The 13815-nt window shown below is 41.6% G+C and overlaps 1 protein-coding gene across 4 annotated transcripts in view; it reads left to right on the forward strand.

The window, feature by feature from the left end:
• usp45 (ubiquitin specific peptidase 45) overlaps positions 1–13389 on the forward strand; it is a 31739-nt gene extending 18350 nt beyond the window's left edge. For 2 of the 4 annotated variants that reach the window (XM_085802789.1, XM_085802790.1), the window contains exons 9-18: positions 2390–2477; positions 4984–5065; positions 5426–5517; positions 6608–6664; positions 6832–6969; positions 7722–8409; positions 9250–9347; positions 9497–9583; positions 9854–9998; positions 11247–13389. In XM_085802789.1, coding sequence (XP_085658915.1) covers positions 2390–2477; positions 4984–5065; positions 5426–5517; positions 6608–6664; positions 6832–6969; positions 7722–8409; positions 9250–9347; positions 9497–9583; positions 9854–9998; positions 11247–11377 — 1606 coding nt within the window. In that variant the 3' untranslated portion in view covers positions 11378–13389. The remainder of the gene's footprint in view (positions 1–2389; positions 2478–4983; positions 5066–5425; positions 5518–6607; positions 6665–6831; positions 6970–7721; positions 8410–9249; positions 9348–9496; positions 9584–9853; positions 9999–11246) is intronic. The other 2 variants (XM_085802791.1, XM_085802792.1) reach the window with 1 other exon arrangement.
• The last annotated feature ends 426 nt before the right edge of the window (positions 13390–13815 follow it).

A 13815-nucleotide genomic window follows, 5' to 3' on the forward strand; every position in this document is an offset into this window, starting at 1 on the left:
ATCCCAACCAAGCTTTTCTTTTTTTTTCTCTATATTGCTCTGCGTTTGTTTCTGCTTTTTCCCCCTATCTCACCCATTTCATCTCTGTTTGCCTTATATTTCTATATCTATCTAACCCTCTCTAACCCTTCTCTCTCTATCTCTCTCGGGAGACGACAGGCTAGTTAGTCGAACAAGAGGGAGACATTCCTTCACATGCTGTTCATTTTTGGAGCTGGCGAATAAATGGCATATGTGTGCTCCCCCCACCATTTACCCCCAACCCCCCTGTCCAGCCCCCTCTATCCATGTGTCTGCACGAAAAGGGCATAAGAGACGGAGCGTGTCAGCGTAGCGGAGTGGGGGTGTGACTCTGGGCTCCTCCAGACCTCCTGGTTATGACCTGTGTTGAGGGCAGGTGGTCGGCCATCTCTCCCCCAGCCTTGGACGTCTACTCTTGAGCCACATGTCAGCAGCTCCTCTTGAAGAGATGATTGATTCACGTACTGTAGTGTGAATTCTTTCAATACAGTAGATTATGAATATAACATTAATTACAGCCAGATAATCATGACATAAAAAGATTTTTAATTAATCACTTGACTTATTTTGAAATTAATAATATCTGTCAATGTGAGATCATTAATTTGACCTTGAATACATTTACAGTCTGGCTCCTTCTTTACAACATTTTGTATTTTTATAATCTTGCCAGACCACACATGATACAGTCTGTGCCTTTCAAAGTGATACTACTGGACCCTGAAGACCACTGTTTATGAAGTACCTGTAAAGGAACTCCTTAGAGCTATCAGAGGAGTTACTCCCCGCCCCCTCCTCCCCTCCCTACCCCCAAACATCATCAACAACTGACCGATGCTCTTCTCTACCCACAAATGTGGCCTCTCGGAGTGTGTCGTGTCGTGTGTGCCTGTTGGACCAACCTGTCCTGTGGTTATGTGGCTGGCTTGGCCCAACAGGTTGCCGTGGCTCCAGCCTTGGCTGCCCATCTGCCCATCTGCCCCTGGCATCTGTCCTCACATCTGCTTCACCATAGATGGCCAGAGGACCGACCCAAGGACAGCCTCCCCTTTAACAACTTCAACATGAATGTCCAGGGTGACGCACCCCTTCCTGCTATGCTGATAAAGTACTCAGTACTAGATTATGGAAATAAAAGTACAGCCAGAGTCGTAGAGCTGTGGTATAACTACCAGTTATTGTTGTCTTTTTTCTGTGGAGGCCAATTTGACCTTCCAGTGGAGCACTGAATTTTTCTAGAAATCATAACTGAATAAGATATAAAAATCAGGTAAAAAAAGTTATAAAAAATCAGTGAAATCGTTTAAAATTGTACAATTATAGTTAACATGTGAACAGGCTATATACCAATCAAATAACCGATTAAAGCTCAAGAGTTTTTTTGCAGGAAAGGGGAGTCATGTTGTAGTAACTCATTAGTGTCCAATTTAAGGAGGAGTTGTTTTTTTTTGTTGTTTTTTTTTTTCAATTTTTATTGATTGATTGATTTTTTTTATTCTTAGGTGCCAGTGGATGTTAGTTGATAAGTTCGTTTGTAGACCGCTAGAAGACCCAGAAGTGAAAGAAATGTCCATAATATATAAATGTTACAGATGCAAGAGTGAAAAGACATTGACCAAAGATAATTTTAGTTTTCTCCTTTTTTTAGTGTTTATTTTTCTCTTTCATGTTGACTGTCAAATTAAAGATGGCATTCAAAAACCGACAGTGAATGTGAAGGCCAGGTCTAATTCTGCTCTGGACACTGCACTCCAACAGTGTTTGTTTACTTAGCTGGTGCCTGCAAGATGCAAGGTTTTTGGTTGGACCCTTTGCCCATAAACAGATCATTGACCTCAGCTTCAGGTTTATTGGGATGTTACTGGACACACCCCAAGAACTAAGTGACTGCTGCGCCACAGCATCAAGAAAAATCACAGAAGACACACCAGGACGACCTGTCTGACTTTCAGTCTCAAGAGCTCTAGCACCAGCTAGCAAACTTCAGTACACAAGAAACCCTTCAAGCCAGTGGACGACTCAACTGAAGGCTTTGCCTACTTTGCATTATTTCCTTGTGCATCCTTATCTGGAAGGCCGTTGTACAATATATACTTATGTCTGTTCATGATTATAGTGATATTGTATATATGTGTTTATCCCACCACACTAAAGCCACTCAACTCTGTATCAGTGCTCTGTGCTTCAACACAGGTGATAACCTTTCACTCTTATCATTGCATCCTATGTCCCAGGTGGGATGCTCCTTCTTAACAAATACAAAGGAGCAGCATTGTATGTTTTCTTCATAAGGTCCTGCTTGACTTCCTGATTTCTCTCTTTTCTTGAAAGTTTGATTTTCATCTGTGTTTTTGTCTCGTTCCTCCAGAGCTCCACGCTTCAAGGGCTACCAACAACAAGACAGCCAGGAGCTTCTGCACTACTTGCTGGACTCCATACGAGTAGAAGAGACTAAAGTGAGTGAAGACACAGTATGCAGTCAATAACTCTATGCCTGTGTTTTACTGCATGTTTTTTTCTTTTTTGTATCTTCAATTACTTCAAAACAGCATTTATTTGCATGCTTTTGCTAAGTGCCGCATGTCAAGCCCATAATTCATTCATTGGGCATCATTCAACATGTTGTGTTTTACTCTCTCTGACTTTACTCTCCCATCTCCAGCATCCATAGGTAGAGTTATCGCTGTGATCATTTCAGAATTTACTCAAACACCTGTCCTTCACCTGTCCTCACTGAATTAACAGCATGGCAGTAGAGAATTCGGTTTTTTATTCTTAAACCTGATGCAGCAAATTGGACAATTCAGTACAAAAATAATAAACAAGCAGTTATAATGAACAGAATTGTGAAACACAACATACTGAATATCTCTTTGTTTTGGCATTCATCTCAGCAGTAATTTCTGCCACTCACATTCATTTCCAGTCTCATCAACCCTCCACTTTTACATTTTTGTCACTTTATTTTTTACCATCTCATCCATTTCTCTTCGAACTGAGCTTCCTGTAGTCTTAGGCAATGCTTAATTTTTTTCCCCATTATGTAGATATCCACTTTTACATATGTTTAACACCGGTTTTAAGTGAAGCTACTCATTGTCCATTAAAAGCCATCCTAGATTTGTAAACATGATGTAAGACTGTGTGTTTGTGGGTGGTTGTGTGCATTGACATTATCCAGTGTCTCTCTTCGCCTGCATGCCTAACCAGTTTTTGTGCTTTAACCTTATGGTGCCATGTTTTTTGGCAAGTACCGAGAGCCCCCACCCCTACCCTACCCAACCCAACCCCTTCACAGGGCAATTAGGAGACCCCACAGTAAGAGCTGGCCCCCGTGGCCCCACCAGTGGCTACGTGAGCCAAGGAGGAGAAGTTAGCGGGTGTGTTTAGTGGTCAGCCCCAGGCCCAGGAGGGGCCGCAGGCTGGGCTCCACTGCTCCCATTCAAACTTGTGAACACTGACAGTTGTGCCACTTAGAGGACTTGCAAGTGGCACGACCGGCATCATTGTGTGATCTTGGGAAACCCACAGCTGCTGAATGAGCTCCAGGGCCGTCTCATTGTGCTGGAGGGTCACCCACAGCCCCCTCCTGCACACACACACAGACACACACACACACACACACACACACAAACACACACAAACACTCATCAGCCCGTCTCCCAATCCAATCAAGGAGGTAAAGAGAGGGAGGGGGTACGGGCACAGCCTCCCCTATTCATTCACTCAGAAACTCATTTTTTACATCCACACAAATTCAGAGATACAGTGGCATTTTAGATAGGTTGTTGAATAATTTAAAAAATGAGCACATACATTATAACAGATAGTATTTTGGGCGTGTTATTAATTAAGCTCGAAGTCAAGAATAGGACAAAGATGACACAAACTTCTTATTTTTTAAACCAGCAACAATTAATCTATACTTTGCAGCCTTGATCAGGAACAATGACTTTAAAAAGAAACACAAAAATACAGTTAAATAAATGCAAACTCACTGTCTTGTGTGTCTGTGTGTACGTCAGAGAGGGAGACTGGTGTTTTTACAGTGAGTGCACCAACCTTTTAGAGGCCCTAAGTGTTTGTGTTGATTGGTCATTAGTATCAGAGATCTAAATATGCTAATATGGCCCCAGTCAATTATCACCAATTAGCTGAGATGGTAGATATCACTCTCTCAGGGCATGGACTGTCCTTCTTCGCTCGTCTTAATTTTAGTTTCCACCCATGCACCCTTATACCAGTAACCCTCTTCACCCCTCCCACAATCCCCCTCTCCCTCTCCCTCTCCCTCTCTCCCCCTCCCCGAGCCCGTCCTGCGGAGAGCGGCAAGAGAGAGGCGTTGGGTTGGGTTGGGTGGGGGTTACTGGTAATTAATTAGTAGGAGAGCCCCAGCCTGGTTTGAGTGGGGTGCAGACTGGCCAGGCTGGGATTAACAGGGCTTTTTGACCTAAATAGCCAGTCCAGTGCGTGGGTCCCAGGACAATGGGGGCCGACTGGTTTCGACCGCAGATACAGACCGCGGCCAATTATCTATTGATTGGTGCTTTACTGTGGCTGTGTCTCTTCACAGCTCTCTCAACAACACTCACTGACCATGTCACCTTCAATAAGAGGGGCCCTGCGAAGAACTTTCACACACACATGCACACATGCACACACACACACACACACACACACACACACACACACAGTTAAGTATGAGATTTACATGTTAATGTCTTTAGACAAGTACAATAATTATTTTACACTAATGATGCTTATAATAGGTATACCTGTCAATCTCAGCTATTGACTACACTGTGACTGTCAGTAATGGCTGTAATGGAAAGAAATCTAGAAAAATGCAACTTAAAAACCCCACAGAGTGAAATTCACATTAATTTATATAATGTTTTTTTTGCATTAATGAATGTCACTTAAACTCTGGCTTTGTTGTATTGTTTTTGTGTTTGTTTGCAGAGGGTGAAAGCTGGCATTCTGAAGGCTTTCAACAATCCCACAGAGAAGACGGCGGACGAGGAGACAAAACGCCAAGTCAAAGGTTCGTAGACTCACTGCACTGCACAGATGATCAAGATCAATAGTCCCACCTTGTGGCAGTGGATGGAAATACAGCTGAGATACCAGTGGGGCAGAGGATAGTTTGATGGAAAAAGAGCAGAGGACTTTATTGTCTTTTTAAATTATTCTTCCTCTTGTACATGCAAATTTTGATCTAGCTTATCAGCTAAATCAGTTATGTTTTATTTAGTGGCTTATATTGTAACCTTTAACGCTTGTGTCTTTACTAGTTAAAACTGATTTTTCATTGTAAACCTAAATGCAGCAGATTCCAGCAGGCTCACGTGCATTTTCTTGCCACTCTATGATTAACAAGACACTCTGTCTTTCTTTCCACCAGCCTACGGGAAGGACGGTGTGAAGATGAACTTTGTTGACCGCATCTTTGTGGGCGAGCTGACCAACACCATTATGTGTGAAGAGTGTGAGCATGTAAGTGTGTGTGGGTAAACTATACAAAAGGATATGAATGGTCAGTGTTAGTCCGCCAGCCAACACATGTGAAGCACAGTGTAGACAAGTTCATGTTTTATCCCCAACAACCTTGTATTCAGACAAAAGTTACTTATGCATGTGTACTATGGCCTTCACAGTCACTAGATATCTCAACTAAATTGAGCAGGAGAATTTAAACCAGTGTGTTTGAGACAGCACTCCTCGCTGAAGCTGCTCAGGCAGCATGTGCTGGCCGGGCATCTTACAATGACATTTAATGCTCGATTTTCCTTTCCAATTTGTCAATTTGTCACACGCCTGTGAATTTATTTCCCTGCTGCTTTAAGTGTTTGCTGCAAGTAGCACAAAATATTGCCAAACAATTTCCAGCATCGCTGGCATTCTCCATTATGCTCATAAATGGGCAGATATTTTTTTTAGCAGCTGTTCCATGCAGGAAGTATTTCTCAATTTCAAACGCACAAAAAACTTAAAATAAGTCAAAGAAAACAACAAGGACGGAAACAAAAAAGAGCACTTCAAGGACCAGCTCAAACACCAACCGCAGCAGGCATTTACAAAAAAAAATGTAGGAGATCTGGGTGCTCGACGAAGCACAAAATGCAAACTAAAATATCCTTGAAGATAGAGAGCACCTGGTAAGAACAGAAAACTGCTTCACGCATCTCATCTCAGAACTGCTGAAAATCTTACCAACTGGCTGTGACTTTGACTGTTACGGAGGATGATAATTGTTGCCGCAGTGATAGACCTGCTCCACCCTGAACAGGTCTGGTCACCTCGTCATGGGTCACATGTAAACAGATATAAGCATCCTATGGATATATGAGGATACCTACCTCAAATACCTGCTGTAAAATATCATTTATTTCTTTATTTCGATATGTCTTTATTTTTTGCGTTTCCACATTTCTCCCTCTGGGTGTAGATGTGGAAATAAACATGTGTCCTGCTGACACTTTTAAATCTAATCTAAGTCTAACACACTCTATTCCCATGTTGACAGAGATCACACCTCAGCAGAAACTCTACTTATATATACTCACACTTGTGCTCCATCTTTCAGATTTCCACAGTAAAGGAGGCTTTCATAGACATCTCTTTACCCATCATAGAAGAGAGGGTGAGTTGCTACCATTTTTCAGTGTAAGAGGACAATGATTGACCTTTTGATACAATATAAAGCAGTTGATGAGCTACAGTACTATTGCACTTTACATTTCTTTACATGCAGATACAGTGAAGCAGTAGTTTTACCATATGTAATAATGATATATGTTTTGTGCTCAGATGTCAAAGCCATCCAATCCTGGTAGGCTGGGCAAGGGCAGCAGGGAGCAGGACGCCCACACGGCTCACTCTGACCAGGTTTTTCCTGCAGCGCACGCTGTCAACCGAAACACCCGGAAGCTGAGTGGACAGGTACGGGTGTACTCATGTTTGTCTGAACATACTGGTATTGTAGCTTCTTTGCATCCAATTCTTTGAAAAGGGTTTTTTTCCTTTAATGTTCACATTCATTCTACCTAACTAAGTACCGGTAATTATCGCCTTGGTTTGTTTGTTTGCTCATTTTCTTTTTCTGAATCATGCAACAAAATGTTTATAATTCATCTGCTATTGTTATGACACAATGTACGACAAATATGCAATAGGATCAAATAATTTGGTGTCTGATCTTGGCTGAAAATAATTATGAAATTTGATTTTATTTGTCACATGACACACCACACTAAGCAAAATATTTCAAATTTCAAATTATAATATCACACTTTTCTCATAGAGAGAGAGTATTACACTGCAAAAACTCAAAATCTTACCAAGAATATTTGTCAAATCGCATTATAAGACTCATCACATAAAAAGTAGCTTGTTTTTAGACACTTTTTACTTCTTTCAAGCATATTTTCACCTAAAATAATCTGATAGTGGAGCAAGTTTTTCTTTCTTATTACAAGCACAAAAAACTTGCTTTCACTGGCAGATTATTTTAAGTGAAAATTAGTTTGAAAATTATCTAAAAACAAGTACATTTTTAGGTGATGAGTCTTATTTTGACAAGAAATAAGACAAATATTCTTGGAAAGATTTTGAGTTTTTGCAGTGTATACGGTAACTTCTATATCTTTTGTCTTGATATATTTTACTGATAATGTGTCTGTTGTTCTCCTTTTCCCCAGAAGCAACAGAGCAGGAGGCCTTCAGGCTCTGTGGAGGAGAGGGGAGCAGGCTGCGGTGCGGAGCGACCAGAAGAGGAGAACGTAGCTGGTGGATCAGCCCGTGGAGTCACAGTTTGCAAGATGGCCGCCGCCGGCAGCCTATCGGATGGCAGTGAAAGAGACTCAGGCGCTCAGGACAGCAGCAATGACGCCGACAGCGAGGCCTCAGAGAGCGAGTGGGCCCCACGCACCTCCACCTCCAGCCACGGGCACGGACACGGGCACATGTCCACCCCATCATCGACCTCCACCCTCACTCCATCCCCTACGCCCGTGTCCGCGTCCTCGCCCCCCTCCTCATCATCGTCATCATCCGCAAAGCAGGGTGGCGCCGTGGAGCAGCTGGTCACGGCGGTGTCTAAAGTCAACCTGGGCTTCGGTTCTGGGGACTGCTCACCCTCCATCATGCACTGTTCCTCAGAGGAGCAGGCCGAAGCACAGACGAGAGAAAACCTCCACCATCAGCACCACCACCAGGGGGCGTTCCAGGCGTTGTCCCACAGCTACACGCCCAGCTCCAAGGAGTGCTCCATCCAGTCCTGCCTCCACCAGTTCACCTCCGTGGAACTGCTGATGGGCAACAACAAGCTGCTGTGTGAGAGCTGCACCGAACGCAGACAGAAGCAGCTGCGCAAGAGCGGCTCAGCTGGTAAGACCCCAACATCTGGAACACTGCAGCTAACAATGAATGCCCAGTACAGAGCACAACACACAAACCAGTTGTTCATCAATGCAAAAATCCTCAAACTACACGACTTAATCAACTACAAAACTCTGCAAATTATGTACAGGGCCGCAAACAGAGACCTTCCGCATAACTTACAAGGTTTTTTCATAGACAGTCAGAGAAGTGACACACAATCTGAGAGGAAACATGTTATTTAGGCAGAGGAGAGTGAGAACTATGCTAAAATCCTTTTCCATCTCAGCCACTGGTGTCAAACAGTGGAACAAACTAGATGATGAGGTTAAAAAATCAAGCAATTTGTGGGTTTTTAAAAAAGAAATACAAAACTCTATTCTAGACAATTATAAATTGATTTAAACCCAGAGAAAGGGGTTTAACGTTATTCTGGACTGGCTGTCTGGAGTCCAGACCGCAGCTCTGCTGTTGTATCACGTATGCTAAGAAAGAAAAATTGTGATTAAATTAATGTATTCTGAATGGTAATCGGGGCGGGACCTGATAAGCTTTATGCTTCTCCCGTTTTCCCTTTCGGTCATGTTGCTTGTATTGTGTAACTGAAATTGTGTGATGAAGTCTGATTCAATTAACATGTCAGAAATAAATAAATAAATAAATAAATATATAAATAAGGATGACCAACCAGTCACTGTTGCCCACCTGCTAATGATTGATATGGTGCCGTCTGGTGACTGTATGGAGATCATTATAGATCTGACACATCTACTCTCTTCATTCATAACTTTTGATTGTTTGAACACAACATAGTTAAACGTTTGTGTGTGATTGTGTTGTCGATCGCAGATAAGAAAGTGGAGAAGATTTACACCAGTGCCAGAAAGCAAATGCTGATCTCCTCGCTGCCTCCGGTCATCACATTGCATCTTAAACGCTTCCACCAGGTGAGGCCACAGGCAGCCACTCACCTGTCAAGCATTTAGATATTCAAATACTGTCATGTTTTTAATTTAACATATCATACATAGTGGTATTGTGTTTTACTCTACAAGCCCTAAAAATGTTGTTTGTGGCTCTGTTTTTGTATTTTAAGGCAGGGATGAACTTACGAAAGGTGAACCGCCATGTTGATTTTCCTCTGATTTTGGATCTGGCTCCATTTTGTTCAGCATCATGCAAGGTATGAGGCAACAAATCCGAAGTCAGAAGATGTTCTGTTTAATTTAAAGTGAATTTAGCTCTTTTACGTCAAACTTACATTCTCTACTATTTCACTTTGACTGTGCCAAAGAGTTCTGTTATTCCTTTGCTTCCATAGTTCATTTTGTCGTGGATGTCCTTGGTTGGTGCTGTTCCTGGAGTCTTCTTTTTCTGTAGCTTCAATTTTATTTTATTTTCTTAGCTCTTTTTCTCTTTTCACTTATCTTTTTTTATTTCTCATTTCTGCTAGAACCTGGCAGCCGGTGAGCGTGTCCTCTACAGTCTGTATGGGATTGTGGAACATAGTGGCTCAATGCGTGGCGGCCACTACACTGCTTATGTTAAAGTGCGAGCTCCCCAGAGGAAAACAGAACAGCACCACAGGAACCTGTCAGGTCAGGGTTCAGCTCTCTTGAGCTCTTTTAAAGACCTTTTATCTGTTTCCCACGTCTGTGTGTTTGTGTGCAGTTCATGAAAGCAGTCTGTATTTGTTCAGCAAAGGCTCCACGTCTCATAAGCCTAAAGTCATTCTCTATAAAGCACACAATGAATGGAGCTCTTTGTGCTCTATACATCCATGTTGTTTTCTCTTATTCCTCTTCTCTTCTTAAGCAGAGAGTCGACTTTTATACACAATAGTTCTGAAAGGTAGTTGGAAAACTCAAGAAGCAGCCGTCCTTGCTACTAACAACCACTAAGACTTGACATAATATGAACTGGAGCCATTGCTATGTGATGGTGGAGGGTGTAGACAGACTGTAGTCCAGTCATGTGGTGCAGCATTTACCTTCACCTCAGTTCACCTGAACATCGCCATTACTTTACTTTGTGTTAGAAGATTAAGTCAACAAAGAACAATCTTGTTATTTAATTAAGTGGTGATTGCACATTCAATTCCACATCTGCGTCTTTGGCAAAGCACTTGATTGCATTTTTTCTCATTCGGTAATGAAGTGCATCGAAAACATGTATGAGCCTGTGTTTTCATGGTGACCTTCTTGGTAAACTAAATGTCTAAATTACTAATCTGTAAATCCAGATCCAATCACTTCTCTATAGAAAGATGCTACATCCACATCTGGGGGGAAAAATGTAAGGAACATGAAAGAAGGCCTTGTCCCAGCTCTGAACTGTAAAACAATGGTTTGCTTATTATATTGTGTCTTTCATGGGCCATCAGAAAAGACCTAGGCAAAATGAAAAGATCTGTTTTTGAGTTGATTTATTTACCTACCTACCAAAGGAAATGAATTAAATAACAAACAAACAAATTGAAGTCCTTCACTGGCAATAAGTAGATGCAGCTCGTAATGGTACTAAAACTTTATACAAGTTCCATATGTTAAAGCACGAGATCTCACAATGCAAACTACTTCAGTTGCTTTCAATCAAGACAAACACACATTCATCTCTTTAGAAAGCATGATTTGTTTTTGACGAGCTGTCCTCCACGTGTCTTCACCTTGAACAAGATTGTTTTCTTTCCAGGGGCAACCAGAGGACAAGTGCATAACAGTGCTTCTTACTTGTATTTTCTCTGATTCTATATTTTTTCATGGCATCCCTACAGCAAGACAAGTGCATTGTTATATAAGTACCTACTTCTCAACTGAAGCTTTGTGTTGTCTTTGTGTTTTTTTTAGGTGCGAGGGAGGCCAGCAGCAGCTCCCAGGGCCAGTGGGTGTACGTCAGCGATACTACTGTTCAGACAGTACCGGAGTCAAGGGTACTCAACTCTCAGGCATATCTGCTATTTTATGAGGAATTGCTGTAGTGTGACCAGCGAACATAGTTTTCCCTAAAATAGTTTCCCTTTGTATTGTTTTTTGGTGCAGCCTGTACAACTCCTTCTTACTTATCTGTGAGTGTATGGAGAGAAGAAAAAGGGAACGACCTCACTGTACACTCACTATTCATACATGTAAAGAATGGCCGTTGTGTCATGTCCATGAAAATTATAATTCAAAATCAAAAATGGGGCACTTCTAAATGCCTTAGCTATATAAAAGTTTAACATCAGATGTTGAAGTCTTCTTTTTCTGCTTTGATATAGTCATCCATGTTTGTATTATTCAAAATCTTACCCTTTAAGAAGAGGCAGAGGGGGAAAAAGAGTATTATTGAACATGAGCGGTTCTGAATTTATCATCTCCGACACGATCACGTGACCGAGATATAAACTGCATGGAAGACTTTGTTACAGTGACTAACAGGAAATAAGCAGAGTGATTGCATGCTGAACTGTGCTCAGCACTGACTAGTTGATGTCAATAACGCATGTATGTATGTGTGTGCCTGTGCACATACACACATGTGAATTTGTATGAATGGAAGTGAGTGAATGAGTGAGTGAGAGACAGGGGAATGTAGTCAGTAAGTGCTGTGTGGAGCATTTTCTCATCAGTAAACGACTACCAGATTAAATTGGCATCATTTTTTAGATTTAACATAAAAAACTCAGGAGCTAATAATAAAAACTTGCTCCTCCTGTGTCAATGCGTTAAACACAAGATTTGACCTTGTGTGGCTTAGATTTAGCTGTGGTAGGAAATGAATTTGACTGTTTTTGGTAATAACGATGACAGATGATCAGAAAGTGCAGCAGAAGAATAGATTTGAGCATGAGTCACTACAGAGTCCATGAGAAATATGGTCACACGTGAGAAACAGAGGCGCTGGTGTGTGATGTTATGGTCTCAGCTTTGGCTCCGCTCTATTTATGGTAATAATACAAATTGAGTTATTCCATCTCACACTATTCGACATCAACACAGTGATTTGAAATTGCTGCACACAGCACCTTTAAGGAGTAGCACAACAGTTAACAACAGTTGTTTTGTTTTGTTTTTTACATCAGAATGTATAATTGTAAGACTATCTGTCAGTTACATTTGCCAAAGAGGAGTTTTGCAGCTGCATGTCGGAGCAGAAAAATCTAAAAACCAAACTCACTCCATTCAGAGTTTCTTTAACATTTGTTCCATTAAGGTTATTATCAGCGTGGTTCTGCTTTGTCGCTGCACAAACAGACGCAGTCAATGTAAATCAGCCCAACAATACACCTTGTTTGCCTTTCATTGTATCTCAGCTCTACTGTAACTGTAGGCACTCACACAAAACCATCAAGATGTCTGACAAAGAGCTGACGCTGCAGGACTGAGTTTTTATTCCCTAATATCATCAGTAAGGTCGAGCAAATAAGAAAAATAATAACAAAACAAGAAAAAGAAACCTTGAAGGCTTCAAGCCGGACAAGAAAAACATCTTTGCTGTAATGTGCATGGGTTAATGTTCTAATGAATGTATTGCCTATTCTTGAAATGTTTGTCAGATGACCTGTTCATCCTTTTCTATGAAAATATTTTAGATGAAAACATTTTTCTTGCTTGTTTGCCAAAACAGTAGAAGGAAAAGGGGGGCTGGGTTATACATATGCATCGGAGTCGAGAGGTTTATTGTTTTTCTTTTGAAACGAGGACAAACTCAGTGCCTGTGCTTTGGGTTTGAGAAACCTGCGCATGGTGAGACGGAAAAACATATGCAGTCAAATGCAAAGAGGGATACGTGATGTGTGGTGTATTTATGTACAGTATAACTTACTGTAAGCAAAAATAATAAGAGGTATATGTCATTGTACATAAGAGTACACAATCATGGTGCTTCAGACGTGCAGGGTTTTTCCTCAAGACAGTTTTGTTTTGTTGAGTTTTGAAATAATAAACATTTGGAATGAGTATAACTACAGCCTATATCAAAATAAATCTAATTTATGAACTGAACATTTTACAGGACGTGTCTCTTCATGTTTTGGCCTCTCGTGCAACAGCACTTGTATACCAGAAATCACAATGTTGTGGGGTTTTTTTTGTGTATGTGTTTCTTTGCTTTGGAATTGATGTCATCCTGTTTTTAGTCTGTAAAAGCGAGATGTTGTCCACCATCGCTCTCAGCTGTCACTGCAGATCCCAGGGCGCCATATTCAGCCCATCTTGTCCGGTGATCAGGCCTGACGGGTGCAGAGCAGCACTGCTTCAGAACATGTCGCGAGCTGGTGAAGAGGAGGTGGGTGTGGAATCAGGAAAAGGGCAACGTCCAAAATCATCGCCTCACGCGTCCTCTTGTTCCCACACGCTGTGACATCCCAGTCATGCAGCCGGAGCATTAAAGCAGGTTGTCAAGCCGCCACCAACAAAAAGATCAAATCTTTTCTGA

Source organism: Trachurus japonicus, chromosome 16 (assembly GCF_045865225.1).
Source record: "Trachurus japonicus isolate A0001 chromosome 16, Traja_1.0".
NCBI lineage: Eukaryota > Metazoa > Chordata > Actinopteri > Carangiformes > Carangidae > Trachurus > Trachurus japonicus.